Source organism: Stigmatopora nigra, chromosome 8, assembly GCF_051989575.1.
Source record: "Stigmatopora nigra isolate UIUO_SnigA chromosome 8, RoL_Snig_1.1, whole genome shotgun sequence".
NCBI lineage: Eukaryota > Metazoa > Chordata > Actinopteri > Syngnathiformes > Syngnathidae > Stigmatopora > Stigmatopora nigra.
In genome coordinates this window covers 11894759-11912857 of record NC_135515.1, presented here as the reverse complement: position 1 = coordinate 11912857, position 18099 = coordinate 11894759, and the positions used below count along the sequence as shown (strand labels likewise).

The 18099-nt window shown below is 34.9% G+C and overlaps 1 protein-coding gene across 3 annotated transcripts in view; it reads left to right on the top strand.

Annotated features, from left to right (window-relative positions):
• The window catches only part of arap1 (ArfGAP with RhoGAP domain, ankyrin repeat and PH domain 1), a 51827-nt gene that overhangs the window by 17965 nt on the left and 15763 nt on the right, over nucleotides 1-18099 (top strand). For all 3 annotated transcript variants that reach the window (XM_077722593.1, XM_077722592.1, XM_077722591.1), the window contains exons 7-22: nucleotides 1008-1077; nucleotides 2102-2222; nucleotides 2328-2512; nucleotides 2650-2756; nucleotides 5232-5431; nucleotides 5663-5748; nucleotides 8198-8380; nucleotides 14180-14354; nucleotides 14431-14565; nucleotides 14966-15101; nucleotides 15200-15302; nucleotides 16289-16481; nucleotides 16577-16622; nucleotides 16747-16910; nucleotides 17673-17885; nucleotides 17957-18062. In XM_077722593.1, the coding sequence (XP_077578719.1) occupies nucleotides 1008-1077; nucleotides 2102-2222; nucleotides 2328-2512; nucleotides 2650-2756; nucleotides 5232-5431; nucleotides 5663-5748; nucleotides 8198-8380; nucleotides 14180-14354; nucleotides 14431-14565; nucleotides 14966-15101; nucleotides 15200-15302; nucleotides 16289-16481; nucleotides 16577-16622; nucleotides 16747-16910; nucleotides 17673-17885; nucleotides 17957-18062 (2223 nt within the window). The remainder of the gene's footprint in view (nucleotides 1-1007; nucleotides 1078-2101; nucleotides 2223-2327; nucleotides 2513-2649; nucleotides 2757-5231; nucleotides 5432-5662; nucleotides 5749-8197; nucleotides 8381-14179; nucleotides 14355-14430; nucleotides 14566-14965; nucleotides 15102-15199; nucleotides 15303-16288; nucleotides 16482-16576; nucleotides 16623-16746; nucleotides 16911-17672; nucleotides 17886-17956; nucleotides 18063-18099) is intronic.

Below are 18099 nucleotides of genomic sequence, written 5' to 3'. Positions count from 1 at the left end.
TTATTGTACAGTATTTTTTGAATCTATTTATAGTAATTATTGTACAGTATTTATTTAAATCTATTTATAGTAATTTTTACAGTATTTATTTAAATCTTTTTATAGTAATTTTTACGGTATTTATTTAAATCTATTTATAGTAATTTTTACAGTATTTATTTAAATCTATTTATAGTAATTATACCATATGATTTTACTCTTACTTATACAGACAGTATATCTTGGGTACTTACTTTGGAGAAAACCATTGGGATGGGCAGTTTTTGTGTTCACGATAAATTATCATGTTAATCTTTGATCAGCATTACTTTGTTTTAGCAAATATTTTGTTTATCAGATTTATTCAGTTTGATCATGATTATTATTATTATATATTTGCTTGAACTTGTATTGCTGATTTTATGTTGCTTCAAAATTTCCCTGTACAAGGGTATAACGCAGTCATCATGAACACAAACTTTTTCACTGATGGTCCTCGTCTTAACCTAAATCAAAACACCCAATAGTCCTTGATCTTTTATTACAAACTACAAAAGTGGCAAAATTTAATTTATGTAAAAAAACTGCTGATTCACATGATTGAAAATGACACTTGCTGTTGAGCTTAGTCTGTAGCCCATTTAAAAAAAAAAAAAGTTAGATCGCGGGAGGTAGATAGGCTCCTTGAAAAATAACTTTATTGGAGTTCAAGCTCCTTGATGGTGTAGTGGTTCTTTTGCCTGACTTCAATGTGGGCAGTGTGGTATTGATTCCCACTCAGTGGAAGTGTGATTCTGAGTGGTTGTCTGTCCCTGTGTCCCCTTAGAGTGGTGACAAGTGTAATAATCTTCCTTTTGCCTGAAGTCAGCTTGTATAGGCACCACCACCCAGTGATCCTAACAAAGTTAAGCGGGGGTTCAATATAAAAAGATAAAAGTTAAGTTGGAGGGGTTAATTGTATAGTTTAGTTGATATTGTTTTCACTGTACACAATGACATAACTACACTCTGGCAATGTTCCTCCTCAGGGCCCTTTATTATCAGAGGCGATGGATAAGGCTTGATGTTGACTATCTGAGATATTTTGACAGTGACAAGGTAATAACTACACACATTTGTCTGTTTATTGATGCACTATGACAAATCTGCAGTCTGTGTTATGCTTTGATTTAGAGCTGGGATATATAACAATAGCGATAATTATCGTGAAAAGATTTTTGTCAACGATATTAATGACTTCTGATAAAAATTTGCTCGTAATTCTGCAATTACACCACTTTACCACCGCAGAGAATGTGGGCGCTGTTGTGACATTAACGATAGTTCCAGACCAACGCTCAGGGGAAGAGGAAAGTGATAAGAAAGTGTTTTTAGCTTGGTTAGTTTTAAAGGTTAACACGGAGCATGAGCGCAAAAGGAAAATAAAACGACCAAAATGAGTGATTATAAGATGCAGGAAATGCAAGTGAATTCTCCCTGGCATTTTTTTGTTTTCTTTTTAATCTAAAATGTAAAACTTGTTATCTTGCGTTAAAATTGGTTAAGTTCATCAAACTTTTTATTTAACTTTTTTTGTAAATGGCCATATGTGAGGTAAATTTAAACAGCTACGTTTTTTGAGGCTGAATATAGTCTGTTTGCCAATTGTGATTATGTCTTCATTTGATTATTATTTTTTATTTCATATTGATCAACAACTTGGTTTGAAGGCAAATTTATAAAAAATAAAGACACCTTTCAAAATTTCTGCAAGTTATTTCTACACTTTTCATAGTCTAAGTTAAGGTAGTTGACTTATCTTAATTGCACAACAGATCAACAAAAAACTTTAAAATCATCATATTACATATTTCCTTTTCATATAAAGTAGACAATGTTACTTTCATATATGAATAAGGAGGAAAGTATTTTATTTACTTATTCACAGAAGTTTGAAGTTTCAAATTTAAACAAAAAAGATGTAATGTTATAGTGATAATAATCGATATCGACTATTCTTTTTTTAAATTGTGATCACAATTTTTGTCATGTTGCCCGACTCTATTTTGATTCATTCCATTTATTGATTTTTCGTGGTGCTTATTAAACTTGGTAAAATTTATGTTTTCTATATCTGTTATAGCAAGTATATTCTAAAGGGATAATCTCGACAGCATCAATAACTAATGTGACAAGTGTGGGAGAGCTGAAGTTTGAGGTCATCACAAGCAATCGCACATTTATCTTCAAAGCTGAAAGTGATGGTTTGTCTGATTATTGAAATGTTTGCTCATCCAAAATACTGCATGGTACAATTATGACATTCTATTATCTGTCTTTTTAATTTTTTCACCCACCTTCTGATCCAGTTGAGAGAAATGAGTGGGTGACTCTGCTGCTGGACTGCACAAGGGGGCGTCAAAGGCGCAGTGCATTGATGCCTGGTTCACCTTTGAATCCAAAGTTTAAAGGCTATTTGGAACTCAAAGGTTTACGCTCCAAACTTTATACAGTCGTTGCTGCAGATAAGGTCTTTCTCTACAAAAACATAGAGGTGCTTGCTTTTATTTTTGTCCTCTTGATTAACTGTTGATATCATAGATACTTAAACAGCTCTTAAAATGTAAATAATATGCCTTTGTGCATGTCCACATGTTATCGTAATGCAGTTTATGTATTTGATTTTTCTAGGACTACCGTATTGGAGTAGGCATCACATCAATTGAAATGAATGTAGGAAATGTTAAGGTTACAGATCGCCGAAGTTTTGATCTCACCACACCTTATCGCACTTTCAGGTACTGTATCTACGCTCTATAGTGAATTTGTACTTTAAAACGGCATCTTTTTTACTTTAGCTGTACATTATTTTAGATGGGTGCAGGTTTTGCTGCTATCATGTCAGTTTGTGAGTATTCTTGCCAGGCTCTGTGTGTGATCTTTCAGCTGACACTTCACTGCCTGTTGTGTAAAGGCGCAGTCAGACAGAAAGCGGAAATTGCCTGTTCATATGCACAGAATATTTGTGTTGGTTGTTGAAACCTCAATGGTTTGCAAGGTGGGATTTGATTGTGTATGTGTGCGTGTATGTGTATGTATGTGTGCGTGTATGTGTATGTATGTGTGTGTGTGTGTGTGTGTGTATGTGTGTGTGTGTGTATGTGTGTGTGTATGTATGTGTGTGTATGTGTGTGTGTGTGTATGTGTGTGTGTATATGTGTGTGTGTATGTGTGTGTGTATGTATGTGTGTGAATGTGTGTGTATGTATGTGTGTGTGTGTATGTGTGTGTGTATGTGTGTGTGTATGTGTGTGTGTATGTGTGTGTGTGTGTATGTATGTGTGTGTGTGTGTATGTATATATATATATATATATATATATATATATATATATATTTATATATATATATTATATATATATATACATACATACATACATACATATATATATATATATATATATATATATATATATATATATATATATATATATATATATATATATATATATATATATATATATATATATATATATATATATATATATATATATATATATATATATATATATATATATATATATATATATATATATATATATATATATATATATATATATATATATATATATATATATATATATATATATATATATATATATATATATATATATATATATATATATATATATATATATATATATATATATATATATATATATATATATATATATATATATATATATATATATATATATATATATATATATATATATATATATATATATATATATATATATATATATATATATATATATATATATATATATATATATATATATATATATATATATATATATATATATATATATATATATATATATATATATATATATATATATATATATATATATATATATATATATATATATATATATATATATATATATATATATATATATATATATATATATATATATATATATATATATATATATATATATATATATATATATATATATATATATATATATATATATATATATATATATATATATATATATATATATATATATATATATATATATATATATATATATATATATATATATATATATATATATATATATATATATATATATATATATATATATATATATATATATATATATATATATATATATATATATATATATATATATATATATATATATATATATATATATATATATATATATATATATATATATATATATATATATATATATATATATATATATATATATATATATATATATATATATATATATATATATATATATATATATATATATATATATATATATATATATATATATATATATATATATATATACAATCAAATCCAACCTTTCAAACCATGTGTGTGCGCATGTGCGTGTGTTCGTGTAAACAAAATCCATCCTCAATTAGATTTCAATTACTCCGTCGCACACATTATCCGTGCTTTTGAGTTTCTACAAGAAGTTCTTTTCTATCGCCATCGAAGTTAATGCTGAAAGTCAAGCCTCTCCTGTCGTACCCAGGACCCCAGATCTATGAGGCCGACGTGCTAACTGCTCAGCCGCTGGGCTGCCTGGAAGGAATCTTGCTGTTCTAATTATTTTGTAGGTGGCTGTAGACACAGATCCATCCATCCGTTTTCAACATCGTTTATCCTTGTCAGGCAAGCGGAGTGCTGAAGCTTATTCTAACTGACTTCAAGCGAAAGGCATACCCTAAACTTTTGTCCAATCAGTCTTAGGACACACAAAGAGACAGACTACCATTCGCTCTCAAACTCACACTGTCTGATTGTACCACTTCATCATCAGCAAGTCTGTGTCTATGGGTCAAATATTTTAAGATCTAGTTGGATGATAATCTTAAAATACACATGAAGCAAAAGGAACCAATATCAGTGATAGAGCCTAGGAATGTTTTTTGTTTTTTATATTTTACATGTTTTTTTTTTGAATTACTGCCTCAATTTATTAGTCATTTGTGCAAAGTATTTTAATCACAGAGGAAATGCATCATTGTTTTCGACTGAAAAGAAGAACCAAACATCTATTTTTGTCTGTCTGGAATTATTTGGATTCCAGTTTTCAACCAAATATATTTAGCGAGACATAAGTAGAATCAGTTCTGAGAGTATGAGAGGACACTCACACCAAGACTACTACACTAGCTTGGTTTAGCATGTTGCTATAATGGCAGCATTAAGACTCCGATGTTTGTTTTTGTCTGTTCGCAGTTTTATAGCCGAATCAGAGCAACTGAAAGATCAGTGGGTGGATGCAATGACCGAGGCCATAGGTGAGGCTTTGTCCAATAGTGAGGTCGCTGAGCGGATATGGGTGGAGCCAAGCAACAGTTTCTGTGCTGATTGCGGAGCTCCGAAACCGGAATGGGCGGCAATCAACCTGTGTGTCGTGATCTGCAATCGTTGTGCAGGTTTGTGTTTTGTGATTAGAGAATAATATCTTTTTATGACTGCAGAAAACTTGGCCACACACACAGATGGTTTGGATATTTGTTCAGTTGTGGTCTGTATGCCAGGAATGTATGGCTGTTTGAAGTCATAATAAAAAATATATATATATTCAATATTTCAATTTTTTTTACCAATGTCACAGTGCCCATATAAACTTCTTTTAAATTTGTTGGTGTCAACATGTGTTTTAGGAGAGCACAGGGGACTGGGCCCTAGCATCTCGAAAGTTCGGAGTCTGAAAATGGATCGGAAAGTTTGGACTGTGGAGCTTATACAGGTAGACATGAACATAATTTGTTGCAGTTTTTTATCTTTTATTGTTATAAAGTAGTTTACTGTTTTTATTTTATCTCAATGCCCTATGGATCAATTAGAACACATTAGTCCAGTTAGAAAGTGAATCAAAGTTGATCTTGCTGCTGTTAATAAAAGAAGAACTCTTTCAGTCTTTTTAAAAACTCCTTCAAAAGTTGTAATGCCCTTAAACAAAGATTGAAATTGACAATAATAATAGAATTCTTTTCATTTTTTTTCATAAATAATTTATTAAAACCCTTCTAAAGATCGGAACATTCCTAAAGGTACTAAACTTACTATGCTTACCAGATACACACATGTGGTTAATTTCCTCTAAAACACACTCTGCTAGCAACACTGCTATAAATTTATGTAGGTATGTATAATGCCTTGTAAAAATATTCGGCCCCATTGAACTTTTGATCTTTTGCTAAATTTTAGGCTTCAAACATAAAGATTTAAAATGTATATATATATTTTTTCAAGAATCAACAACAAGTGGGACAATTGCGATGCAGATTTTTTTGGGGGGGGATATTTTAAACTAAAACAAAGCCGGTTCTACCAGGGCCAAACGTCATTCACTTTGTACTACATTTTAGACTTCTACCAGTGTGTGTGTGTGTGTGTGTGTGTGTGTGTGTGTGTGTGTGTGTGTGTGTGTGTGTGTGTGTGTGTGCGTGTGCGTGTGTGTGTGTGTGTGAAAATATGTGCCACGTTGAATTTGTACGGTCTTAATCGCTTAAGAAGGGGAATTGCAATCATTAATAAGGGGAGCATTTAGTCTAGGTCATGGGTGGGCCACATTGACAAAATTTGACAGATGGGCCGGGTCAGCACAAGATACGATACATATAAAAAACTGCATCCGTTAACAGTACATAGGAAACATAAAGAGGAAAAAAGGACTAAATTATTAACATACCCATCACTCATCATTAAAGTAAAAAGTATAAAGTACAATGTAATGTAAAAAGGAATGTATTAAGAAATATTAAAATGTAATTTAAAAAAAGATAGAGGGGCTGTTACACACGAAAAACAAATAAGAGTGGATAGAGCTACTGCCACTGGCTTCAGCGTGATGACGCCATCTTAGGGAAAAAAAACAAAACAAAAAAAAAAACATTATTTGGACATTGTTGGCGGGCCGGATTAAAAGGCCTAGCGGTCCGGATGTGGCCCGCGGGCCGTAATTTGCCCATATCTGGTCTAGGTGGACAGGTATGTAAGAAAGAATCCCGAAACATGGATATTGGTTGTTGTGAGACAGCCAATTGAATTGAATGCTTTTATTGTCATAATATGAGATAGAATGAGAGCGATGAAATGAGAGCTTAGTAGAGGGTAGTGATGTTTTAAAGTGAGAATCAATGCATCCTCGACAATATTTTCAAAATAAAATAACGGATAAGGAAATGCATTTACTTTTTTGGAGATTTTGTAATTTGGATCTTTTTCATATCTCAAGTCACTAATTTGCATATAAAATATTTCGTAACCTGAAAATTTCGTAAGTAGAGGTATGACTGTATTTTGATGTTTGAAGCCTGAAAGGTTGAAAAGTTCAGGGAGGCCGAATACTTTCACAAGGCACTGAATGTAAATATTTGTTCATAAAATATCCAATATATTTCTTTACACTTTGCGATTGTGTCACACTTGATGTTGATTCTTGACAAACCAAAATAATGTTTGAAGTCTGAAATGTAGCGAAATGAACAAAACTCAAAGGAGGCCGAATACTTTCACAAGGCTCTATATATACATGTTTGTTCATATTTGGTAGGTTGATACAACTCAATTAAAAACCATTTTCGGATCAAATTCCATAGTTGGGGCAGTTGGTGATGTTCAATCAGAATTCCGATTCCAATAAGTTACTAAATTATGTTATCTCAAATTGCACATTTTACATTAACAAGCATTTCTTTCATAAGTGACCTAAATTTGTTAACAAAATCATTTTAAAACATTCCGTAGAAAGGGTAATTGAAAATAAATCAGCAAAAACACAAAATAAACTTGGTTGGAGTGTCCCTTAATCAATCCATCGGGAGTATGATTACATGACTTGAAACAGTACAAACGTAATTAAGTTGAGCAATTTTGGGCAATTTATGATGATGCCCCATATAGAAAATAAGGTCCAAATGTCAAAGTAGACGCTGTCATATGTGTATACGTTCACTGACTTCAGTGCGGGAAAGCGTGGGATTAATTCTCGCTTTGTGGCGGAGTGATCGTGAGTACGAATGGATTTCTTCTGTGTGCCCTACGGCTGACTCGCCACCAGTCTACTCAGGTGTAGTCCACCTTTCACCCGAAGTCATCTGCGATAGGCTCCAGCAACCCCTGCAACCTTTGCGAGCATGCACATTACAGATGATGAATGAATGTCAAAGTAAGCAGTGTATCTATCTGTGCAGGTGTTTCTGTTGCTTGGCAACAACCGCGTTAACAGTTTCTGGGCGGCAAATATCCCACCGAGTGAGGCTCTGTCGCCCTCAAGCTGCAGTGACGACCGGCGGCAATTTATCACCAACAAGTACCGTCATGGCAAATATAGGAAGTACCACCCTCTATATGGAAACCAGAAAGAGCTGGATAACGTAAGTAATAGTTTCAATTTAAAAACTTTCTTTAGAGAAGATGTATACATGTTGGGCATTCAACAAATCCTAAAAGAAGAGCATTAACAAACTGGGAGCATGTATAATGTTGACCACTGTCTCGCCACACTTTAACTACATTACAACAAAGTGCAATGTCTGTGTCACATATGTGACTGAATTCCTTCCTTCTGTTTACCCTTTAGTCTGTAAAGTACAGCTGGCTGTTACTGATGTACAGTACAAAAGTCCTGCTCTTTCATTCCTCTTTTAAGTACACTGCCAGCCTGACATGTTTAACCAGGACTGTTCTTTTGATGAAGTCAAAATTTAAAGCAGTCATAACTCATCTGACAGTTTGATATTTTTTCTCTTGCCAGAAACAAGGAACTAGATCAGAACTATTTTTCTTTTCACAGTCATTCTAAACTCCTTATGTGGTTTTTAAAAATTCCTTGCAAGACTGAAATGCAGATGACTTGATGAGAAAAGCTTTCTCCATTATCCTGAATATAGAAAGAACTTTTCTAATCCTGTAGTTTTCATATGGTATATCTATCAGACTGATATTACAAAAATGATTTCACTTCTGAATTGCAATTTTTGTATTATTTCTAAACTTTGTGAATGGATTATTCAAACATTTAGTCCTTTGTTGTCTGGATACTTTGCATTGTATTGTTGTCTTTAGACATCTTCACTGTTTTGCACACTAATGCAGTTTTGGATAGCATTTAAAAAAAGAAAAAAATCTCTCAAGGTTTTGCCAAGAGCTGTTGTGCTTCCATTATTGAGCATATTTTCGACCCAGCTGGGTCTGTGGCTTAACCCACTTAACTGCAAACAATGTCAGCTCCTCACATTGAGTTTGAGTGACTCACTTTTATCACCTGACTCTGGGTACTCCCCCCGCGCTTCCAACCAAGCGTTAAATGCGCTTGCGTCAAAATCTGGGAAATGCAGGAGATAAAAATGTAACAAAACTGCAAGTGTTATTTACTTGTTGTTATTGTTGACATTATTGCCATATGCTGTATTAGCCTTCTTATGTACTCAATTTTTACTTTCACATTGTTGGTCTGACTTGCTGTCATTTGAGATCTTGAATTTTGTTTTTTCACAATGCCTGGACCTTATAGATTCCAGCGCCATGTGTGAAGGATCCTTGCTGTGTCTGTTGGTTCTTAAAGGCAGTGTGTGAGGGGTCAAGCGAAACATCTGCAGCTCTTTAGAAATCTTTAAAGCCCACAGCCCATTTCATCTGGTTCTGCCTTTTTACTCCCACATCTCAGTTTCCTTTCTGCTTGTTTTTCCCCCTTTCTCGAATGTGACATCACTACTCTCTGCTCTTGTTGGAATGTTCTGTAACCACGCCTCCATTTCACTCCTCCTTTGCTGTTCATTGCTGGGCTGTAACTGCTAAAGAAAGTTGTTTTCTGTTCATTTGCCTGTTCAGAAATGTCTGATCTATGTTAAAGCTTTGTCTGAGGCTTAAGTGATGCAAAGTCCGGGATTGGGAGTTTTGTCAAGTAATACCAAATCTGGATAAATTGTGTGGGGACCCACAGGTAATATTGTTTACTGCTCAAGTGTGGAGAGTGAGAAAAGTTTCTGTTTGTATATGTTCAAGTGGACTGGGCCTTTTAACGAATGATAATTCGAGATTTATTGAGTGCTGTAAGCTTAAACTTCTGTGGAAATATTTGTCACTGGACTTTGGAACACTGGAAGTATTTGAGCTTTTTTTTGCCTTTGATTGGAGACTGTTAAAACTGTTGAAAGAGTTTTCAGATTGACGCCTAATTGCATAATTCTGTTCTTGGAGTGGGTTGTGATAAGAAAAGTTTGTTAATGTGGATGAGCACATTATGTATTTTCTATGTGTAGTATGGATTGGCTGGCTCACATTTCATTCTCTGGCTTTCATTTAGTTTCAGCCTACTTCATAAACTCTTATTGGCTTTTTACAGTTAGTAAGCTTTCTGCCAGACGTTTATCAGTTTGAAATAATTTGTGGAATATGTATGAGGATGAAAAGAATGTCACAATCTAACAAGGACAATTCTAGCACAAGGCGAATGTGTGTGTCCAGTTACTTCATTGGAGATGCAGATCCCTCTCATTTTACAGTAATCTTTTGTTGCACTTGTTTCCAACTTTGTCAAGGTTATTGAATTCCTTCTCTGTTTACTATTCCCATCTACATTTATCGCCCACATTTTCATGATTAGCATAGACAGAACAATCAGCATTTTGCTATGGCTCTGAACTGAATACATCTTTTTTATAAGAAGGTTAAAACATATTGAAAAACTCTCCTTATGTATTCAACAACACCTCCATAGCACAAAAATCGTCTGGTACAACTTGAGTCTTTTTCAACCATCAAACAAAATAGTGACAGTTCTTTTTTTTCCTGCCAATAATCTGCTGAATTGGTTGGATTGAATATTAGCCAATTGCTCTGATTGCCCCCATACCTTTTTACATTATGATTGCATTGTGAGCAAGTAGGGCAATGACCCATTTGATCAGGGCTGATGAATCTACAGTGGCTCATTTGTCAGGCATTTCAGTTTTACCTTTCTACCATTGTTGTGCTTGTTGCTCTTTAGGAATTCTGCTGTACTTAACATGTGACAGTTAAAGTAGAAAAGCGGTAGAGAACATGTATGAATAAATCAATGCAAATGAGGCAGAACACTTTTTGTTTGGGTAGTAAAATTTCATATGGGACTTGAGCTGTGAAACAGCACCCTTGTAAGTCCAAGCACAATTACTTTTACTATTTTAGCACACTCCTTTGTGCAGTTATTTTGCCAGATTGCAAAGCACGGCGGCATGTTGCAGCCACCTATCATTTATTTCCACTAAAAACACACGCAAAGATTGATTCAAACAGATTTTAAATCGACAAAAAAATCATGCAACGTAAGATCGCCGAATCGATTTTAAAAAACACCTTCAATATGTGTGTGTGTGTGTGTATAGATGGGGGGTTCTTAATGTTAGATTGGGGACCATGAAATAAGGCTTGCTCTATTTGACTCATGATGCATTGCCTCTCCTTACAGGACTGAAGTGGATAGCTTTTTTTTTTGCTTTGTTGTCCTCTTTTTTTTCCATTTTTCTTTATACCCTTTCAATTTTTATATTTAACTCCTTTTGTCAGTCAGAGCTCTTTCTTACCCTGTGTAAAGTATGCCAGAACAGGTAATGGCTAAGTTTCATGTGAAAAAAGTGTCTTTCTCATATTGAATTAATATCTGGACATACTTCAAAGTGTGGGTGCATGTATTATGAAGTGTGCAAAAACGATCATTGCGGGAGTTTGAGTTGTGAGACTGTCTCTGAGTTTCATTCATTTCCAGCTAGTGCAAGTAGCATCTAAAGAATGAATTAAGACCTCAGGCTTTTATCTTTTTTTTTTTAACCAATATTTTCCTTTCTTGGTTCTCTTTCTTTCCTTTTTTCTCTACACACAGCCAGATGGAGCTATGTGATTGTAGACACACCCTGATAAAATCCGTTTTCTTCTCTCCTTCTCTCTTTCTCTCTGGGGATGTTGACCTAGGATTCTTAAATTCCCGCCCCATCTTTCCTGCTTGTGTATGTATGTATGTCAATGCGTGTGTGTTTGCCTGTGTGTGACTGTTATTTCATTCATGTTCCTTTCACAGGCAGCAGATGTTAGTGGGTTCATGGACTTAAAATACCAAACAACCCATTTCCTCACTGTGCTAATCTCTAATTGGCTCTCTGCTCTCACACATTATTGATATGTGACACTAACCTACATACAGCATGCAGGCTTTCACAATAACATGCAGTTGATTTAGTTTTGTTTCACTAAAACACTAAACAGAAACTTATGAGGGGGGGTTATCGTCACTCAACAGCTGGTATGGTAATATAGTGTGTATTCAGATTAGGATGTCCGTCAGTGTTATGGAGTTTTAAGATTGGCAACAAATGACTATTGTGCTTGTGGGCCTGATTAGGACATCAGAGGGATGAAATAGACATATAGTCATGATCAAAGGTTTTTTCCCCTCTGCCTCCCTCAAGTTTTGTGTTTCAGTAAGCTTGTTGCTTAGGTTTTCATGCTTGTTATACAATTGACATAATCTATCTGGTGTTATTACCGTATTTTCTGGACTATAAGTCACACCTGAGTATAAATCGCACCAGCCAAAAATGCATTATTATGAAGGAAAAAAAACAAGATACATTTTTTGGGGAAATATATTTGATAAAATCCAACATCGAAAGCATAAATGTCATCTTGAAAGTCAATTTAAAATAAAAATATTTATTTATCCAATGTTTCCATTCAAAGCCACACCAATGTTCAAGTGTGACCATCCAAAAGACTAAAACTGCAGTCTGACAACAGACAATCACAACTGTCCTCTAAAGGCCCATCTCCACTGATTTTTATAGAATACTGTTTAACATTATTACAAATTAAACTATTCAACTCATACAGATTATAAATATTGTGCTTGTACCAAAATGATTCTTTGTTACATTGCAGTCAGCTTTCTTAAATAACTGTGACGTCACAAGTTCAACGGAAGGCATATGCCTCAATGGAAAAGGAGTATGTAGACGACTGCTTGTTGTTTTTATCATGGGATACAAAATTTAAAGTAGCAAAGTGAGCCCCGAAGAACAAGATTGTACTCTAGATGTTTAAACCGGAGGCTGAAGCACCATAACACAGCACCCGTGACTTATAAAAGGAGATACACACTCCTGGCACTGATGCAATATGGGCTGAAGTCTTGTTGTTTTGGTTCCCATGACATTGACTAGGGCAGTTAGCTCACATGCTAACCCTCTAACACCGGCATTCATTCATTTTCTGAACCGCTTATCTTCACAAGGGTCGCCGGGGTGCTGGAGTTTATCCCAGCTCAGTACGGGCACCAGACAGGGGACACTCTGAATCACTGGCCAGCCAATTGCAGGGCACATTGAGTCAGAGTGCTGAGGTTTTCTTGTTGGTTGATGTGAATCTGTTTTTCAAGCACCTGACCAAGTTTTCCTAAAGTTATTTTAAGGACTATAGGTACTCCATCAATGAATACTATTATTTTCAACAGTTAGGCACACCTGATAATGCGCATTAGTATACATTTGATATTTATTCTCTATCTTTTAATGTTATAGGTTTGTTTATACATTCATTTATTCTTTGTTCTGTTGTTTTTGTTATGGGTTTCATGAATGAGAATATTTGTCTTATAGTCCACAAAATATCTTATTAACCTTTGACCCACCAATCCGTCACCAAATTACAGTTTTTTTCCTTGGGTTACACGCTTGATATACATATTTTCTTTTATTATATGTTGTCTTTAAAGAATGTAAATAAAATCAAAAGAATGGTACAGTGCTGGAGTATAATGAACACAAACAAATGAAACCACATGGACGATTGTCAAATGTGGGTGTGTCTCCATATTTGATTTGTATGATGTCATTTTAAATGATGTGTCATAAGAACAACATATGCACACCACATTAGACTTTCCTTCATTTTCCAGGGCGCTTATACTCAAGGATAGCGAGTGTGCTGGCATCTCTCCCAGCTAACTACAGGCAGTAGGGGGTGTACACCCTGAACTGTTTGCCAGCCAATCACAGGCCACAGAGAAACAAACTTAGATTTTTTTTTTAAGTTACATGATGTTTATTGGATGTATATACCACACACCCCAAGCCTACTCAAGTTTCTGTATTTGGCATGAACATATGTTTTTAACACTAGTTTATCCTCTCCATTTTTTGCAGGCATTATGCATAAATGTGCAGAGCAGTGATGTGCTGGAAACATTGAGCCTCATTTTCTGTGGTGCAGATGTAAATTGTTCAACTGGCGTGGCCAGTTGTCCTACACCTCTCTCCCTAGCCAACACATACTCTCAACCCTTGCAAGCTGTATTACTAAGTCACAATCTGAACACAGGTAGAGAGTAACTTTTGGATGTGCCTTTGTTATATTTAATTACATGTACAAGGACTCCCATGGTTTTGTTCTACAGATCTTCCCAGGTCAGAGGTCGACGATGCCATGGAAGAAGTGCAATTTCCATCCCCAACTTGTGTGTATCACAATGGCTTCCTGTTCAAGACTGGATCTATGGCTCGGGCTATTGCAGAGCGTAAGGCCAGAGAGGGTATGTATGTGAGTTGGCTAGATAACCCGTATACTGTAAATTTCCAACCACAATTGTCGGCAATAGTGTTGATGGTTTATCACAGTGTCAATGCCATATCAGTGTCATTTTGCATTGCACTTACCCACTCTTCAGTAAACAAACATTTTGAATTATACTAATTATGTTAAATGGGTTTGCCTTCTTAAATGATCAGCTTTTTTTGCATCAGTCAAAAATGTGTAATTTTACTTTTTTTCTGAATTTTGCAATCGCGGTTTTTGCAATGATACTGCATAATAAGAACATGGTGGAATGTTTTCTTTTTTTTTAAATGCCAACTAAAAATGTCAGATCTTATCAAAATGCAGTTATAGCATTACCAATCTTTATTTTATTGTATCTTTTTTATTGTGCGCAGAGTTTAGTCGTCGCTGGTGTACACTCAATGATGGCACTTTCAGCTACTATGAGAGTGACAAAAACTCCAATCCTAATGGCGCTCTAAAAGCATCAGAAATAGTTTGCTTGGCTGTGGATGCACCTGAGAAACATGGGTATGAACACACCATCCCTGCATTTTGTTACGTTCATACATAATCACATAATAACGCTTCAAACATGTTTTTTTTCCTTGTCTATTTTATCTTTGTAGGTATGAGCACACTTTTGAGCTTTACTCAGAATCAGATCGTCTCTATCTATTTGGCACGGATGACCCAAACAGCCACAAAGAATGGGTCAATTCCATTGCAAAGGTAACTAGTTATTTGTTCAGAATGATAGGGAATAAATGTAATAACTTTGCTATATTATCTACAGGACAATGTTTTTAATTAAAATGAGAATTCTCTTCGAAATGTTGAAAGTCTTTATTTACATATGCATGAATATAGATATCATTAACTCTTTCATTCACAAATCATGATTTATTTAATTTAAACCCTTACAGGACACTCATTTAACTCATTAGTCGCCACTGGCGTCACTAGACGCCCAATCCATTTTTATTTGGGTAAGCGAATGAAATGAGGTGAATTGAAAATAGATTAGAGGTCAGTGGCACTGAAAGATGACCATTTGCGGTTTAAATGAAATGGACACCCAGCACCGTCAATGATATGAAATAAGTTAAATATTATGGGTGAAAAATATTTAACTAGAGTGGTACTTGCAACTTCAACAGGCTAGCCTGGCATATTGCTATACTATGGTTCTTGATTTGGGATTGAAGAGCTTCCCGCTGGTGCTTACCACTATTACAAGCAATTGTAAGAATAAATAGAGGATTTCAACAAAATTAATAGTAATAATAAATTAAAAAAACATAAGAGCATTAGTAAGACTGCTTGTCTCAGTTTAATGTTAATGTAGCTTATTACTTTGCAAGACTAATCTCTTCTTCACTAAGCTTTATTTCAATATACAAACTTTTACTCATTTTCACGACTATACTGTATATTAAGTCAGACTTAAATGTGGTGGAAAACACCATTATTTTAATTGTAATGCTTTCTATGTTTATGGGTCCTGGCTGTCTAGCCATCAAGACAGTATGACAGAACTCTCTACACGAAAATGACCTCCACCCATTTACCACCACAAATAGAGAAATAAGCAGCTGTAGCCTTTTTGTTAATATTTTACTATGTTTTTACTTTTTAGAGAAGAACATTTGTTATTAATGGTTTATGTAAACACAATTCTACAAACATTCCCTCTGTTGTGTTTCGCTTTATTTTAGTGCTTTATCCCAGCAAAAGCTGAACCTTTATTGAGGTTAGGCTTTGAGCGAATCGGCCGGCTGAAATGTAAGGATGGCCTAAACTTGCAAACATCAAAGGTGGGCTGGTTTGCTTTGGTGGGCTCCACTCTTCATGCTTACCTTCAGGACAGCCAGGAAGAAGAGATACACCTTCGCAAACTGAATGAGCTCTGTGAGTGAAATCCATGTCTTCTTATCTTTCAAGAACTGTAACTGGTAGCCGTGCATTTGCTCTTAAATAATATTTGTGAATGTCATGTTTTGCAGCAATCCAGCAAGACAATGAGGTGTTAGTTTTGGTGGAGAGGGGAAGGTAAGCACAACTGCATATTTATGTATTTCATTTTATTTCCAAAGTAGTAGTCAATTTCTTTGCGTTTTATATCCTCTTTTCCATTTTCCTCTTAACTTTTTTGTTCCACTCTCTTCGCACCAAGAACGCTGTACATAGAGGGAGAGAGGAAGTTGGACTTTGCTGGCTGGTGTGCTGCCATACAGTCTGCTGCAGGGAGTGGAGGAGACACTCTGAGTCAGCAGCAGCTGACCGATACAGACATACCAGTCATAGTGCACAGCTGCATTGACTACATCACGCAATGTGGTAGGTGGACATATGGAAAAGGAAAACAGCAATGCATGCAACAACATTATATAAATAAATGCATACAAGAAATGAACATTGCAAACGTGTGTAAACATTGATGATACATCTTTGTCGGAAATTTTCTCACAAACAATTTCATGCAATCCAGCACCGTATACAATTCGAGGTAGTAAAGTCCTCAGATGCTGAAAATAGCTGTGTGTTTACAATGACCTTATCAATTTATTCAACTATGACAAAAAGGAGTTTGACACCATTTAGCACAGGGGTGTCAAACTCCCTTTGGTCTGGGGGCCGAATACAGCTTAGTTTGAGATCAAGCGGGCCGGACCAGTAAACACTTTTTCCACTTTTTCCTTTGTATTAGTCACCAATACTAATGACTAGTGCAAAGAATGAGTAAATTATCAAAATGTTTATTAACAGAATTTTCCTTTTACATTATGAACAATATATTATGAACAAGATAATAACATAAGAACATAAATAAATGTCAATTCATGTTGTCTGCACGTACTAAAACACTACGCCCCCCATCGGATAATACAAGAACTACAATTTTTAAAGAAAATTCATATTTTTTTTTATACAATGCAGCTTTCTTCCCCGGGCCGTACCAAACCACCAGACGGGCCGGATCCGGCCCGCGGCCCATATGTTTGACACCCCTGATTTAGCAGGATTATCTAACATTGTTTCCACTGAGTCCTACAAGTAATAGTACTGTTTGGTTGAATGTGATTATTCAACTTTTTTTAGGCTTAACATCTGAGGGCATATATCGCAAGAGCGGCGTGAACTCGCGTGTTGCAGCTCTGTGCGAGAGATTTCGTCAAGATGCCCGGAGCCTCCGTCTAAAAGAAGGTGAGCACCAGGTGGATGATGTCTCCAACACACTCAAGCGCTTCTTCAGGGAATTAGAAGAAGGACTCTTCACATCTGAAGATGGCGGCACCTGGCTTACTACATCTGGTAAGATTCACATGGATCACAAGGTTTTTTTTTAATGTGTTGTATATTTATAACTTTGTTTCTTGATCAAGCCATTCAGGATGAACCTATCAAAATCTCCCAATATCAGTCGCTTTTGAAAAAACTGCCACGTGTTAACAGGGCCACGCTACGGGCCCTTATCAATCACTTGTATTGGTGAGTATCACACATGGACATTTGGTGAAAGCTTAAT